We start from the raw sequence: 18,146 nt of genomic DNA, 5'->3' as shown, positions 1-18,146 counted from the left end.
GTAATAAAATAAAACACAGAAAACAAACACATATCTTTTAGGAGATGTGTAAATTGTTGTAGATCCAAAACTTAAAAACAGTTTTGCATGATCCGTGTTTGGTCATGCAAATTACCCTGCGATCAATTGATAAAATAAATTTAAAAAATAGCCTGTTATCTGCAATAAAAAAAATATTTGGGCTAATGTTATCTTACATTTTAAGAATTTAATCAAATAAATAAGAAAGCAGATTTCGGTGTGTGAAGGTCGGTGGAAAAATGTGGTTTTATTTCTTTTGAAATTAAATATAAAGCAAAAAGCATTTTATTTAATTTCACAGATGAATACTTTATGAGTATATTAACGTAGATTTAAATTTAATTAAATTACTTCTGCATCTACATCAATCACCTCTGCTTTCAGGCCAAACTTGTATCAGGCAGTCAGGGCCGCACACAAGCAATCCAGAGGCCACAAATGGCCCCCGGACTGCAGTTTGGAAACCCTTTCTAAAAACTAAAATGCTTGGATTAAAATATTTATTTCTTTTTCTAGATTACATAAACCCAAATGAGATGAATCAGACTCAACACAACCGCCTTCCTGCTGAGATAGAAACAAAACTGCCTCCAAACTGTAAGAATCTCAGCATTGAGTACACCTGCTCAGGTGAGTGAAACGCCCAGAAGAAGAGATGTGATTAGAAACATAGAAATATGTGCATAATGATGATTATAATAGCACTTGTGTTCTCTGTAAATCTCTTCTGAATGTCTCTAAATTTGGAGCAAAAAGCAAATGTATTAATATCCGATATTAAATTCTCTGTTTCCTCAGAAAGTGGAAAGGTTGGAGACTCCATTCTGCTCTCTAATTTGGAGCCGTTTACAGATTACAGCTGCACTGGTCTGATCAAGAACAACAACGTGTCCATCAACAAGAAAACTCCAGCTGTTCAGGTCAGCATCGCCTGTGGTGAGCTGCTGATTACTGTCTTTGAAATGAAATAACTTTAATCCAAACATGGTTTTGGGTTGAAGAACAATAAATACATGAGTTTTTGCTGTTTTCCAACAGATTTTACAATTATTTTCACTAATGCAAATGACAACAAAAGCTTTTCTGACATATGGTGGGAAACAACCAGTGAGAACTGTGGAGCCGTTCTTCCTAATCTAGAGAAACTTTCCTACACCTGCAGCACTCAGGAAATTGATGGAGGTGAGTAAAAGCTTTCTTATAATTTTGTTTCTCAAAAACATTTTTACTGCTAACTCTGTTATACGCTTGGAGAAACAAATAAAAATATAGTCAATAGTTAAGTTAGATCTTTCATTCTTTGTAAGACAAATCAACTGAGCCAACGTCAAATAATTTAGTTTTAATTTTCCATAGGACAAATGTATGTATGCACCCTAATATATTTTAAAAATGTACTTGTATTTAGTCAAATAAAATATATTTCTTCTGACCTGTTGTTACTCAACCAGGTGCAAAGATCCATGGTAAGACAGTCCGAGAGCCTCGTGGAGGAATATGTACATTTTATGAACTTAAAAGATTCACCAACTATGATAATGAAGTCTACCCCATCTATAACAACAAGAAAGTTTCCCAAAGACTAACATTCAGAGCACGAACAGATCCCGGAGGTAAGTACGAAAGAAAAAGTATTTATGTCTTGATAAACAAATCTCAGCTTCACTGAAGACGTCAGATGAACATTTACCATGTGTATATAAATATGTTTATGACTTTCAATAAAATCAATAAAGTAGTTTTTCTTTCTTCAATGCTTAACAAAAAATAAATGACATTTTCTGTTGTTTCACTTCCCTTAAGAAAACATTTTGTGTAATTATGGTTAAATTGTTTATACAACTAAAACTTTCCAGCAGAGTTTTCTTATTTCAGCTTATTTGGCTTAATAAAATAAAATAATGGACAGATATCCCCTAACAAAAATACAATTTATCTAATTAAATTAAAAAGATCTAAACTTTGGATTTTCTGTGTTTATAGACTTCCAGTTTTAATGCCCCTTCTTATGGAAGAGGATTAGGGCCACTGGAAAAATAAATAAATAAAACAGTTCTAACTTTAATCTCAGGATTCTGAGATTAAAGTCAGAACTGTTTTATTTTTTCCCCAGTGGCCCTAATCCTCTTCTGTACCTTCTTTATTTAATTTCATTGTCAATATATATTTTTTTCATAGATTTAATGTATTTAACCATTTATTTATCTTACTGTATTTTGGTCCTGTGGTTGTTCTGACACGTAGGGTAAACATTAAACATTTAGGAATATATTGACAGACACAAAGATGTTTTATAATCAAGTGTCAAATTAATTATTAAAATTATTCTTGAGTTTTTTTAAAATGACAGAATGCTTTTCTATGCTTTTACTGATTCTTAAAATAAGTCTTAAATGTATCCATGATTTTAAAAAGTTTCTTCTTTTTTCTTGCATCAGTACCAGATAAAGTTCAGCAACTGAAAGTCCGTCTCATAAAGAATAATGTGATCAGAGTAAGTTGCTCCCCGCCAGTCGGTGGATTTAAAGGACCGAGGAAAGTTTACATCGTTCGTCTCAGTGGCGACAGAGAAGTTGAGGAAACTGATGAGTGTCTTTTTGAAATCGGGGATCTGAACTACCTGACGTCCTACACAGTCCAGGTTTGTGTTCAACCTTTTTACATTCTCAGGATAATTCTCCTTTTCTCTGAACTATTTGACCCTTGAAGAGTATTTCTCTGTTTATAGGTGGTTGCCTTCAATGGGGAGTTTGAGAGTGAAGCTGAAACAGCAAAGGTTTCCACTCGCTGTACGTGTTGCTCTATAACTACAACAAAGTGTGAAGAACTTCACAGACTGATAAAAACAAATCACTGCGTAGCGTAACTCATGTTTTATTTGCTTCATGCAGACAACAACAAAGCTCTTAATGGCATTTTGATCTTCATCCTCATCAGTCTCATCATCATACTCGTAGCACTGCGTCTGGCAGTCTTCATCAAAAAGCAAAAGAAATCAAAACGGTAAAAGACAATTTACTTATGCACATCTTACATTATAACACTGTTACATATAATCATTTATCAAAAAATTATCTAAACTGTTTTTCTCCACAGTTTTACTAGAGAAGAAGTTAAGCTCACATCAACAGCGAGTAAGTTTTCTTCAGCAACAAATCCTCTAAAAAAAGAAAGATTTTATTTAATAACTACATCGTCATAACAACGATGACAATGTATTTCACTCAAGTTGTTATGACTTGGGGCAATATAATTAATATTTTATTTTATTAGAAAATAAAAGTAGAGTTTTGATTTTAATAACAAATAGTTCTGCAAATTTTAATAATTTCCTGTTGTGATGCAGATACGGTACTTTCTAATTAACCAGATTTTTAACTGAGGAAATTCTCTTATACTGTAGTGTTATATTTCCTGTTTGTTGTGCTCTGTGTTAATAAATAAATATCTGTCTAAACATTATGTAGAGGCTTACATATGAAGACACCGTGGCGCTGAAGACCGACGCATCGTTTACTGTCTGAGCTTGAATCTCAAGTTCAGTTGGAGACGATTTTGAAGAAATTCAAAACATTCACGGCGAAATTTCCTGGATTTTGATTTTAATGTTTTATAATATATGTATTTTTTTAATTCAGATGTTTACAGGTGTCTACAGCTGCGGTTGTTACTAAATGCATCCATCTGCTGTTAGATGCATATGTTGTTTATTGCTGTGGTTTCTCTTTGTTTCTCTCTTTCTGCAGGTGTAAAATCAAATCCTCGGGTGTCTTTTATATTCTCTTTATCTAAGAACAATGTATGCATTACATTTGGCGTTTGTTTTCAGATTTATATTACATGTGTGACTTTTGGAATATGTACAAATTTTATTTCTTAAAAATATCAAATAAAACAATGTGCTCTTCATTTAGTGGGTTTTCTTTGAATCAAATTCTTTCACTGTTTTAACCTGTAAATATTCCACTTCAATCATAATGAGGAAATAAAAACAAAACAAAAAAAAAAACTTTGGCACAAAAGCAGATTATTTTGGTGGAACATATCTACTAATATTTTGCATAAAATTCACCTATTTGTTGATTTTTTTAAGGGTGCATTTAAAATATTCTAGAGAAGTTTAAAGGATGGAGGGCAGCAGCTCCTGTGGTTTAGAAGCTGCCCCAATCATTATAACACCAACATGCTTAACATCTGGCCCTGTAAATGTTTTCCTTTATCCACAACCTTATTTGGCTTTAATTAAATGTTTGTTAACTCAGCAACACCTGCTTATCAGTAAACTTCACTGACTGATCGTGATAACCCACAGAACATGGCAGCAGATTCTTCATCAGAAACTTCAGAAGACGCTACGAGAATATTTCCTGTATGAAACAGAACAGCGAGAAAACACGTCTGCTTCCTGTTGTTAAGTAGTCGCATTTTGCATGCAACCTACATATCTTTAGCCAAATAAACTTTACAATGAGGAGTTGTCAAAATTCAGCATTCAGTGAGGAGTTACTTGGGTGTGTTTGCTAACTCTACCTTGTAAAAGTTTCTCATCCACGGTGCTTCTCAGGTTTCCCCCACAGTATGATCCTGCCACTACCATGTTTTACTGTGGATATATGATGCTTTCTGTGACCCAAACATTCAACTTCATCTGACCAGAACACATTCTGACACACTGCTTTGGGGGATTTTACCAAAACCTTCATGTTTTCTATAAAACAATAAACAAAAAACCCCACTCCTATTCCTTAGAGCAGATATTTAGAGAAAATAAGATTTCTTGTTGAACACAACAGTCTGAAATTCTTGCCCATCCCTCAGAGTTGCCATTTCATATCTAGTCAGTTTTGGAGAAACATCCAGTTTTTGTATCTAATGCTCCAGGATAATTGTTTTGTACTCTTCTTCTGACTGATACCTTTTTATAGTGCTGGATATATCTAAAGGATGTAAACGAGGAAAGCTCTACCAAAAGCTGAATTTGATTTCTGGTTTATCAGATTCACTATATTTAATGGCAGGAATGAACTCAATAGGACTGAAGCTGTTGTTGTTGGCTTTCCATATTGAGATTATAAATGTTTCTTGTTCTGCATTCTTTAGGTCTTCAAGTCTTGTTCCTCTATTAGCAGACATTCATTCTGCTGATTAAATCAACCTGTATGGTTGGGTTGGTTCTCATTGTCGCAGTCAGGTGATGAAAATCATCTCATTTCCTCCCCACCTTCGTCCTGCTTGCTCTGTTTTTGAGCTGCTTTTTTTGGAGCCTTTCTTTGCACATCCATCGAATCTACAAATTATGGATCTGGTCAACTGGTCCCTCAATGCAACTGATCAAATTTTCTCAATGAGAAGCCTGGGCAGAGCAGAGCCCTCTTGTCCTGCAGGGTCACATCAGGATACATCCTGGATTTATTCGGCATAGTTATGCATTTGTGACGGTTTGGGCCGACTGGTGAACTCTCAGCCTGACATGCTGTGGGATCTATGTGAAATGTTTTGAGTAGAATTTGTCATTATGTTGATCAAATTAGTTTGATGTTTGACTAAGCCATTCTGATCAAGGATTATGCTTGACTTTAAAATAAACAGGAAAAAGTAAATCATTTCAAAGTCAAGCATAATCCTTGATCAGAATGGCTTAGTCAAAGTCTACCCCAGTACGTGCCTGGTATAATTTTAACTGGACTTCAGTTATGTGCTGTTTAGCTGTATCAATTAGGCAGGCAGGCAGGCAGGCCTACTTAAAACTACAGTCACACAAGTTATTAACAAGCAAACAACCAGAAATTATTACTTGAGGTTTAAAAAAACAGATTTCCTGTTAACAACATCACAGCATAGCAGTATTCAGCTATAAGGAGCTTTTGCATGAGAAACTTCCTCATTTACTAGGTGAGAGTTGTTCCCTCTTGTGTCAGATGTATTTATTACACACAGCAAAGAGGATGTTGGAGATCTGAACGGTTTTATTATCCTGCTGCTGCAGACCAAAGTCTTTGCTTTGAACAAAAGTAAATAAATATATTCAATGACACTCAATCAACAAGTTCGTGAAGAAATTTACAAAAAGCTTCATGCCATTTTCAGTTATTAAATATAAAAAAACAATTTTCTTCTTACCAATTACAAAGCCAGGCATGAAGACATTTTAGGATTATTCTAATGATTTAGTTTTAAAGGAGTGATAGTTTTTTTCTAATTATTTAATTATCCTCTCATGTTTCACTAGATGATATTTTAATGTCCTTATTTTCTGTAGAGGTGTAGGAATCCATCTTAGCAGACAAATAACTCAAAACTAAGTAATAAAATGGTTTAGCTCATATTCGGTGCTGAGAAATTTTGCAACAAGTTACATAAAACCACAAATAGATGAAATCTGTGAATACCTGAAAACTCCTCTACAAGGTCCTGGTTCAAACTCTAAACATAACTTAATATTTATTAACTCACACAGAGGAAACTGTCTTAGCACTACCACAGAAGCTAACAGATACAGTCTCCATCGTCTCTTCTCCTTGAGGTTCAGCCAATCAGCACCAAGGAGAATAAATGGCGGTCCTGGATTGGCTGCTTTTTGTTGCAGAAAGACTGACCTACTGAAAAGTATTTGAATCTGCTGTAAAGTGTATTACCTTAATACTGTGTTGTAAAAGTCTGTACTTTTAACATTTACTTTTTGTTTCTATGTTAATTTCAATGTAAACAGAATCACAAACATCCATTGACATTTATTCGCTTATTAAACCTGGATAAACACAACGAGTTTTTCTAAACAAAAAACAAACAAAACAAACGACAAATAAATAAATAAGAGAGATAGTGACCCTAATCCTGTTTTTACAGCTGAATATAAGCTGGAAGTTTATTCGAGGTTTAAAAGAAAATCATCCCAAAGAATTAAAAGCAATGATTTACATTTTCATTTATGTTTCATTAAATTATTTCATGTTGAGCAAATTAAAACAATTGTTTATTTTTATTTTTTTTTAACTCCAAGTACTTTCAACTTGATCTGGTATTTGTGGCAAAAACGTTTGGACACCTCTGTTACGCATTGACCTGCAGACTGACGTTAACTTGGATATTGTGGATAATAAAAGTATTTAAATATAAACATAAACATCCTTTCTGCTTCTCTGATTAACTCTTCCTTCTCCAGCCTGTCAGTTTAGATGACAGGAACTCTGNTATAATAAATAAAAGTATTTAAATATAAACATAAACATCCTTTCTCCTTCTCTGATTAACTCTCTCTTCTCCAGCCTGTCAGTTTAGATGACAGGAACTCTGACATGCACTTTAATGTAGCATTCAATGAGAAAAACACTGTAATTTATGCTGTGAGTTAATTAATAATAATAATAATAATAATAATAATAATAATAATAATAATAATAATAATCCCCTGGATGAGGCAGGTCTTAATATCCTGCTGTTGAGAGATGGGATTTTTACTCTGATCAAAAATAAACCGAGTAGTCAGCCTTTTTCTTTTTATAAGAGATCTTTGAGAGTTTGGGGATTTTCTGAGGTCAAATCTTTGTCTCATTCATTTATGACATATTAAATGAGATATGAACACAAAGTTGCGTATTGGCAGGTTACTTCTCTCTGCACTAGAAAAATTAACATTTTTGTCTTGGAAAATTTTTTCTTTTAATTTGACCATGACTGAAAACTTTTTCATTTAACTTGTAAGATCTAAAAAGGTTCAATTTCAAGTCAAATTGCAGCTTAAAGTCACATTTTAGGCACCTAAAAAATGTGACTCATTCAGATCAGATTTACTGAATCTTTCTATAATCTAACACAAACTTTCTGATACTGACAGGTTATTTTTCCAGATTATGTAGGTTAAGTTACAAACCTACAAGCTGAGCAAAGTGAAAATTTAAATTTTGGAACCAGATCAACCGTTCATTAATTACATCTGGTTTTTTCTACAGAAATGTCAAGACCTTTGAGTTCTGTGATACCAGATATCACTCTTTGTTCCTCCATCTTTCTGCAGTGTCTGAGAGCAGAAAAGTAAATACTGTAAATCATTATTGATAGATTATAATTCTTGTTCAAAATCATCTCATTTTGACCTTTGGCTCGTCAGAGTCTGCAGACGTAAACCTCACAGGGTGAACAGACACAATGATTTATCAGAAAACCAAGCGTAGAGAAACTATCAGATCTTCCTTCTTCATCTGTTGATTCGTTATCTGATCTGATTAAAAGCTGCTTTTGTTTCCATCAACTTGAAGTTTCTTGCAAAGAAAAGAACAAAAAAAAAAAAACCAATCTCTTCCTGTCAATGGGGGTGGAGGTCTCTTCTCTGCTACTGCATTAAGAAGCTGCAGCTCCTCTTATTGTTTCATATGCAGGTTGTTTCTGGACATGGCTGATCGTGGTGCTTCCCGCCTTCTGCTGGTCTTAACCACGATGATCTGTTTAGCCAAATGTAAGTATGATCCTTAACAGTAAATTATTTTTTTACATTTAATAAATCTGTTTAACTCAGAAATAAATACATCAAAATGAGCAAAATAATCAATTGAGAGCATATGATTTTAAAATAATTATAAAATTTTCTAAAATATATTTTCTTGCTTTATTAAAAGGTTTCCATTTTGAACCAGATTTTATTTTTTAAAACTGTTAAAATGAAGTTTAGGAGTTTTTCTTAAATCCCTCTTAAATTACTTTCTTAAATCTTAATCTTATGCTCTATTCCAGTAGGTTTTTATTTAATTTGTAGGTTAATTTAATATTGTTTTAATTGTCTGTATTTAGTTAATGTTCTATATATTGAACACCATGTCTCCTCAAAAACAGGTTTTATCTTCAGGATATTCCAATTAAATTAAATTAAATTAAATTAAATTCTTCTTTTATTTTAAATTGGGACTAACATATTCAGATTCAGGCAAATAAAAATTAACTTAGTGTTGAGTTTAGGTGATAAATGTTAGAGAGAAATGACCCAAGAAAATATGACAAAGTTATTTTAAACATTTTAATGCCGTTACATTTTTTCCTCCTCTTCTCACAGCTGAGCCAAGCGCTGCGTCTCCACAGTGTGAGTATTTGACTAAAACACCAAAAAGGTTGAGTTTTTAAACCAATTTTAAAATACATCTAATAGGAAGGAGACATTTTTGTATCTTCCTCTTTAAACTAAATTGAATTTCTTTATGATTTGCTGAGCAGGTTCCTACAGTGTCAGGGCGATCCGGTTTGGCTTCCAGTTTAAAATGACCAGTTTCCCCACTGGTCGCTACACGATAAGCGTTGGTGAGGAAGGAAGTCCAACAACTGAGAAGATCGTCAACATTTCTTCATCTAGTAAAAACCCAACGCATGAAATCCAACATCTGAAGCCCTGCACTGAATATGAGCATAAGGTCACGATGCTTGACAATAACGGTACAGAAATATCCTGCAGCGGCTCTGGAGGAAAAGCAAAAACACTCAGCATGAGTAAGTACAAAAACTTCTGCAACTCCTATAAAGTTACTTTACTTTATTTGGTGCACAACTCTGAGAAACATGACTGACGTGCCTCAGATGAACAAGACGTCACAAACAGCCCCTGCATCCCGGGACACGTCTGCTACCACAGCGGCTGGAACATCAACTCCTCGGTTTCTGCACCAAACCAAACCCAACAGTTCAGAAACGGGACCTTTGGTTTCAAACTGGCTGAAGACGACATCTGCTCAAACTTCACTGTCAGTTTTTATCAAGATAACTGCAACGACTCCTCCTTTAACCTGACCCGATACATTCCTGCTGGTACGTACGAAAGATCAGACCCAGCTTTAGAATTAGGTAACTTTAGTGTTATCAAAAATCAAAAAATATTTTGTTACAATTATATTGTTATATTGCACTTTTTAAAGTTTGCAGTTGTAATAAAATAAAACAGAAAACAAACAGATATCTTTTAGGAGATGTGTAAATTGTTGTAGATCCAAAAAAACTGTTTTGCATGATCCATGTTTGGTCATGCAAATTACCCTGCGATCAATTGATAAAATAAATTAAAAAATTAGCCTGTGATCTGCAATAAAAACAATATTTGTGCTAACGTTATCTTACATTTTGATCATTTTAATCAAATAAATGAAAAAGCAGATTTCGGTGTGTGAAGGTCGGTGGAAAGATGTGGTTTTATTTCATTTGAAATTAAATAAAAAGTAAAAAGCATTTCATTTAATTTCACAGATGAATACTTTATGAGGATATTATAAGTAGATTCTAATTTAATTAACAAACAGAATCCTGCATCTACATCAATCATCTCTGCTTTTGGGCCAAACTTGTATCAGGCAGTCGGGGCCGCACACAAGCAATCCAGAGTCCACAAATGGCCCCTGGACTGCAGTTTGGAAACCCTTTCTAAAAACTAAAATGGTTGGATTAAAATATTTGTTTCTTTTTCTAGATTACATAAACCCAAATGAGATGAATCAGACTCAACACAACCGCCTTCCTGCAGAGATAGAAACAAAACTGCCTCCAAACTGTAAGAATCTCAGCATTGAGTACACCTGCTCAGGTGAGTGGAACGACCAGAAGAAGAGATGTGATTAGAAACATAGAAATATGTGCATAACGATGATTATAATAGCACTTGTGTTCTCTGTAAATCTCTTCTGAACGTCTCTAAATTTGGAGCAAAAAGCAAATGTACTAATAGCCGATATTAAATTCTCTGTTTCCTCAGAAAGTGGAAAGGTTGGAGACTCCATTCTGCTCTCTAATTTGGAGCCGTTTACAGATTACAGCTGCACTGGTCTGATCAAGAACAACAACGTGTCCATCAACAAGAAAACTCCAGCTGTTCAGGTCAGCATCGCCTGTGGTGAGCTGCTGATTACTGTCTTTGAAATGAAATAACTTTAATCCAAACATGGTTTTGGGTTGAAGAACAATAAATACAGGAGTTTTTGCTGTTTTCCAACAGATTTTACAATGGTTATCAGTGATACATATGACAATGAAAGTTTAACTGTGGGGTGGTGGCAAACAACCAGTGAGAACTGTGGAGCCGTTCTTCCTAATCTAGAGAAGCTTTCCTACACCTGCAGCACTCAGGAAGTTGATGGAGGTGAGTAAAAACTTTCTTATAATTTTGTTTCTCAAAAACATTTTTACTGCTAACTCTTTGTTATACGTTTCGAGTAACAAATAAAAATGTAGTCAATAGTTAAGCTAGATCTTTCATTCTCTGTAAGACAAATCAACTGAGTCAACGTCAAATAATTTGGTTTTAATTTCCCATTGGACAAATGTATGCACCCTACATTTTTTTTTACAAATTTAGTTGTATTTGGTCAGCTAAAGTGTCTTTCTTCTGACCTGCTGTTACTCAACCAGATGCAAAAAAACATGCTAAGACAGTCCGACAGCCTCGTGGAGGAATATGTACAACTTACGAATTTAAAAGATTCACCGACTATGATGTTGAAATCTACCCCACCTATAACAACAAGAAAGTTTCCCAAGGACTAGCATTCAGAGTACGAACAAATTCCGGAGGTGAGAGCAATTTGATATAAATAATTGATATAAATGTCTTCAGTGAATCTCAGCTTCACTGAAGACGTCAGATGAACATTTACCATGTGTACATAAATATGTTTATGACTTTCAATAAAATCAATAAAGTAGTTTTTCTTTCTTCAATGCTTAACAAAAAATAAATGACATTTTCTGTTGTTTCACTTCCCTTAAGAAAACATTTTGTGCAATTATAGTTAAATTGTTTTTACAACTAAAACTTTCCGGCAGAGTTTTCTTATTTCAGCTTATTTGGCTTAATAAAATAAAATAATGGATAATCCTACAGATATCCCCTAACAAAAATACAATTTATCTAATTAAATTTAAAAGATCTAAACTTTGGATTTTCTGTGTTTTTAGGCTTCCAGTTTTAATGCCCCTTCTTTATTTTATATTTTGGTCCTGTGGTTGTTCTGAAACGTAGGGTAAACATTTAGGAATATATTGGCAGACAGAAAGACGCTTTATAATCAAAAGTCTCAAATTAATTATTAGAATTATTCTTGAGTTTTTCTTAAATGATAGAATTTTTTTCTATGCTTTTACCGATTTTAAAAATAAATAAGTCTTAAATGTATCCATGATTTTAAAAACTTTCTCCTTTTTTCTTGCATCAGCACCAGATAAAGTTCAACAACTGAAAGTCCGTCTCATAAAGAATAATGTGATCAGAGTAAGTTGCTCCCCGCCAGTCGGTGGATTTAAAGGACCGAAGAAAGTTTACATCGTTCGTCTCAGTGGCAACAGAGAAGTTGTGGAAACTGATGAGTGTCTTTTTGAAATCGGGGATCTGAACTACCTGACGTCCTACACAGTCCAGGTTTGTGTTCAACCTTTTTACATTCTCAGGATAATTCTCATTTTCTCTGAACTATTTGACCCTTGAAGAGTATTTCTCTGTTTATAGGTGGTTGCCTTCAATGGGAAGCATGAGAGTGAAGCTGAAACAGCAAAGGTTTCCACTCGCTGTACGTGTTGCTCTATAACTACAACAAAGTGTGAAGAACTTCACAGACTGATAAAAACAAATCACTGCGTAGCGTAACTCATGTTTTATTTGCTTCATGCAGACAACAACAAAGCTCTTAATGGCATTTTGATCTTCATCCTCATCAGTCTCATCATCATACTCGTAGCGCCGCGTCTGGCAGTCTTCATCAAAAAGAAAAAGAAATCAATACATTATAACACTGATGGTTACATATTAATCATTTATCAAAAAATAATCTAAACTGTTTTTCTCCACAGTTTTACTAGAGAAGAAGCTAAGCTCACATCAACAGCGAGTAAGTTTTCTTCAGCAACAAATCCTCTAAAAAAAGAAAGATTTTATTTAATAACTACATCGTCATAACAACGATGACAATGTATTTCACTCAAGTTGTTACGACTTGGGGCAATATAATTTATATTTTATTTTATTATAAAATAAAAGTAGAGTTTTGATTTTACTAAGAAATAATTTAAAGTTTTAATAATTTCCTGTTGTGATGCAGATACGGTACTTTCTAATTAACCAGATTTTTAACTGAGGAAATTCTCTTATACTGTAGTGTCATATTTCCTGTTTGTTGTGCTCTGTGTTAATAAATAAATATCTTTCTAATTATGTAGAGGCTTACATATGAAGACACCGTGGCGCTGAAGACCGACGCATCGTTTACTGTCTGAGCTTGAATCTCAAGTTCAGTTGGAGACGATTTTGAAGAAATTCAAAACATTCACGGCAAAATTTCCTGGATTTTGATTTTAATGTTTTGTAATATATGTATTTTTTTTATTCAGATGTTTACAGGTGTCTACAGCTGCGGTTGTTACTAAATGCATCCATCTGCTGTTAGATGCATATGTTGCTTATCGCTGTGGTTTCTCTTTGTTTCTCTCTTTCTGCAGGTGTAAAATCAAATCCTCGGGTGTCTTTTATATTCTCTTTATCTAAGAACAATGTACGCATATACATTTGGCGTTTGTTTTCAGATTTATATTACATGTGTGACTTTTGGAATATGTAAAAATTTTATTTCTTAAAAATATCAAATAAAACAATGTGCTCTTCATTTAGTGGGTTTTCTTTGAATCAAATTCTTTCACTGTTTTAACCTGTAAATATTCCACTTCAATCATAATGAGGAAATAAAAACAAAACAAAAAAAAAAACTTTGGCACAAAAGCTGATTATTTTGGTGGAACATATATACTAATATTTTGCATAAAATGAACGTATTTGTTTATTTTTTTTAAGGGTGCATTTAAAATATTCTAAAGAAGTTTACAGGATGGAGGGCAGCAGCTCCTGTGGTTTAGAAGCTGCCCCAATCATTATAACACCAACATGCTGAACATCTGGCCCTGTAAATGTTTTTCTTTATCCACAACTTTACTTGGCTTTAATTAAATGTTTGTTAACTCAGCAACACCTGCTTATCAGTAAACTTCACTGACTGATCGTGATAACCCACAGAAGCCACAGAACATGGCAGCAGACTCATCAGAAACTTCAGAAGACGCTACGAAAATATTTCCTGTATGAAACAGAACAGCGAGAAAACACGTCTGCTTCCTGTTGTTAAGTAGTCGCATTTTGCATGCAACCTACATATCTTTAGCCAAATAAACTTTACAATGAGGAGTTATCGAAATTCAGCATTCAATGAGGAGTTACTTGGGTGTGTTTGCTAACTCTACCTTGTAAAAGTTTCTCATCCACGGTGCTTCTCAGGTTTCCCCCACAGTACGATCCTGCCACTACCATGTTTTACTGTGGAGATATGATGCTTTCTGTGACCCAAACATTCAACTTCATCTGACCAGAACACATTCTGACACACTGCTTTGGGGGATTTGACCAAAACTTTAATGTTTTCTAAAGAACAATAAACAAAAAAACCCCACTCCTATTCCTTAGTGCAGATATTTAGAGAAAACAAGATTTCATGTTGAACACAAACAGTCTGAAATTCTTGCCCATCCCTCAGAGTTGCCGTTTCATATCCAGTCAGTTTTGGAGAAACATCCAGTTTTTGTATCTAATGCTCCAGGATAATTGTTTTCTACTCTTCTTCTGACTGATACCTTTTTTTTGTGCTGGATATATCTAAAGGATGTAAACGAGGAAAGCTCTACCAAAGGCTGAATTTGATTTCTGGTTTATCAGATTCACTATATTTGATGGCAGGAATGAACTCAATAGGATTGAAGCTGATTCAAAGATGCCTCAACAGCATTTAAATTAGATTCGATGTACAATAGTTGGTGCGACCTGTCCAGGGTGACCTCACCTCTCACCCGAAACGTTAGCTGGAGATGGGCACCAGAAACCCTCCCGACCCCACTAGGGAGAAGACTGTTAGAAAATGAATGAATGAATGAATGAATGAATGAATGAATGAATGGATGGATGGGATGGATGGATGGATGGATGGATGGATGGATGGATGGATGGATGGATGGATGGATGGATGGATGGATGGATGGATGGATGGATGGATGGATGGTACAATAGTTGTTTAAAACCATTTGGTGGATGACAAATGATGCAGAAAGGTATTTAAATGAAAACATTAGTGAATATTTAAACAGTAATCCCACCTTTGTGAAATACACAGTGCAGTCTAACTGAGCACATTATGCACCTGCACAAACACAAAACACCAACAAAGGAATGAATGTAAAACTACAGACAATTAAAACTACATGTGGTTTCTTCAACAAATGGAGTAGAAATACAGCTTCCTGTTGATTCGGTGAGGGAACAGTAGAGGCAGGTGTACATTCATCTCAGTCCTTTAACAAAACAAATGCTAAATTCAAAGCTAAACTGTTGACATAACATTTTAGATGTGATTTACAAGTATGTGACTTTAAAGTCTGAGCTGCTGGGGTGTTATATTGGTCAAACATAAATAATCATGTTGATTTAATAAGCTTAGTTACTTATAAAGTTAGGAACCATTTAAAGGTATGATATGCAGTAACACATTTTAACACTGAATCAAATGTTATTGATTGAAATGTTGCAGCACTGTGGTATTCAGAAGACTGGAGTTTCTCACCTGTTTTATCGTCTTTTGAAATGAGCGTCTAACATATTTACACCGAAGGGAAACAGGAAATAGTGCTGGTACATCTAAACGTTTCTAGATAATATGGTGAACTTTAATACAGGAACATAACTGTCTCCACAGAACTGCAGACAAATGAAAAGTTGGATTTGTAGAATCATGAAAGTCACTACTTAACAGAACCTGACAGTAACCCTGAATATCCATCAGCTGATAGAAAATATGACATGTTCTGTCCTTAAACATTGTTTTATTGCTTTATTCACCCACATTATGGATTATCACAACAACAAAGAAAACAAGTCTCAGCTCAATGTCCACAAAAATGTTAAAGCTTTATTCATTTTTAATTTGCATACATTGCATTTGTGATATGTGAATTTCATTTGTCATGAAATGCTGACAAAGCAACTAAAGCTACCAAGACAATAAATATCGCCAATGTTTTTATTTTTACTTTCTGGACTCTTCAAAAACAACTTCAGTGGGCATGCAGAAGAAAACGGACGAAAGCTAAAAAGGCACAGTCAGGCAACAGTTACAAATACAAATACCAAAATCCGTAAAGCAACTCAGAATTTCATCTTCTTTGGAAAGAAAAGAAAACTCCACCTTTGTAGGTAAAATCTGCACAGATAGAGCTCAATTTCCTATATATAATATGCTTCATATTTCAAAGTAAATGCACTTTATGTGAATTTACATACAGTAAAAGGCCTTAATTAATTATGCATCCAGGAAATATCAAAGCCTGCCTCCTGAAGGCGCTGCAGAGTCAGCTTTAGGACTTTAGTTTCAATGTTGATTTGCCAAATTAAAACAAAACAACCCACCAAAACCAAAATGTCAAAGACGAACATCAAATGTCAAAGACGAACATCAAAGCAACAAGTCCCAGACAAATACTAGAGAATACTGAAACATTTTGGTGCTATCTGGATACTCATTAATAGAACATCATCAAGACTGTAGCTGAGGGGAAGAAACGGTTTTATAATAAAAAAGTCATAGAAAAGAGCCTGAATCCAAAGGATATATATATATATATATATATATATATATTCAAAACACAACTAGCAAACACTGTATTTGCTGTAAATCTCTTTCTGTAACTATAAACACATTATTAACATACTTGTTTTCCAACCTTTCTCTTCTTGCACATGTAAGTTTTGATTCTGTATATAACACACATATGATGCATTAGATGTTAAGGAAACAGGGGGTTAACAGTGTTACTGGGGGGTTTATTACACACTACAATAGTGTTATTAATCACTATAGATTTACCTTCAGAACGGTTTCATTATTGAAATGTAAACCAGTTACAGTCAGTGCTAGTTTTTTATGAAACACTGGTGTAAACCATGAAACTGGGAAAAAAAGACACATACTAACCAGTAATCCATCCCAAGAACCCAGTTCGTCTTTGGTATGAAGAGTAAACATCCCACCATGGCTTTTTCCTTTAAACAGGGGTCTATATATGGTCAATAAAATATACTTTCACATAGATCGATGATAATGTTTGCGTTTCCTCTGATACTCTGTCTGAGAACTCAATTTAGGCACGCTGCGGTGTCTTCCCAACCCGGCGGCTTGACAGACATCTCTTATTTGTAGCATAAGAGAGAAAAACGCTGCAATACTAAGGAGGCTGCCTTGAACTTGACCACCTGTACGGAGGGTCAGATGTGTCTGCTGGACCCTGGATGAAGGACGACGCTTTATTTCATGTTCTGAATGTTTTCTTTGTGACTTTTACAGACCCAGAGCAACGTGACACTTTGTACCTCGCTGGAGCTGAGCTAAGAAGAAAACATGGTGTCACGGGAAGGGTAAACAGCAGATATAAAACTGCTTTTGTTACAGCTCCAGCGACTATGGGGGCTGTCAAAAGAGACATTGTGAAGTTTTCAGACAACACAAAGGTGTCAAAATGACTAACATTCAAAGTGTTGTGGAGACATTTGCCCGTGTTCTCCCCCAAGCGCGTCTCTAGTCTATCCTGTAAATGATTCTTCCTTTTCTAATACATTCATTTGACATAACCCTGCCAGCCTTGCTTTGCCAGGGTAAAAAAGTGCAACACAACAACATATCAACCATCAGTTGCTCTGCTTTGTTTCAGATTTGCTGCTGTCACTCAGTGAAAACAAATCTCCACCGGAATTTTAAGAGTTTCTCAGCTTTTTACACCGTGCAGGAAAGCGTTGTCTGATTTTTTTTTTTACATATTTAAAGCTAATATGGCTTTTTTTTTTCAACTATTTTCTAACTGTCGACCTTCTCCACTTAACAAATTTTCTAAAAAAATAAAATAAAATAATAAAAAAAAAATAGATAAATATATTTTCCATAATTGTTTTTGTGAGCAGAAAGGGTTCGGTGCTCAGGCCTCACACTCTGCAAGAACAGAGACATGGTTTGGGAGTTTTTGCAGCTTTTTGGGTTTTTTTGGACATGCGGCTCCACTACCTTGCAGAAAGAAGGTTCTGGGTTTGA

General features: G+C 34.6%; 1 protein-coding gene across 1 annotated transcript; it reads left to right on the top strand.

The window, feature by feature from the left end:
- The first annotated feature begins 878 nt into the window (after positions 1-878).
- LOC103153351 (receptor-type tyrosine-protein phosphatase C-like) lies at positions 879-12,811 on the top strand. The gene is made up of 12 exons (XM_016661873.1): positions 879-957; positions 8,397-8,473; positions 9,065-9,091; positions 9,223-9,492; positions 9,580-9,807; positions 10,460-10,573; positions 10,742-10,879; positions 10,982-11,125; positions 11,395-11,556; positions 12,198-12,400; positions 12,488-12,548; positions 12,651-12,811. Exons 2-12 carry the CDS (start codon positions 8,410-8,412, stop codon positions 12,809-12,811), a joined length of 1,572 nt encoding a protein of 523 aa, XP_016517359.1. The 5' UTR covers positions 879-957; positions 8,397-8,409.
- Positions 12,812-18,146: the final 5,335 nt, after the last annotated feature.

Source organism: Poecilia formosa, unplaced genomic scaffold, assembly GCF_000485575.1.
Source record: "Poecilia formosa unplaced genomic scaffold, Poecilia_formosa-5.1.2 Scaffold347, whole genome shotgun sequence".
NCBI lineage: Eukaryota > Metazoa > Chordata > Actinopteri > Cyprinodontiformes > Poeciliidae > Poecilia > Poecilia formosa.
The sequence above is the reverse complement of the archived record's forward strand: the minus strand, read 5'-3'. Positions and strand labels throughout refer to the sequence as shown.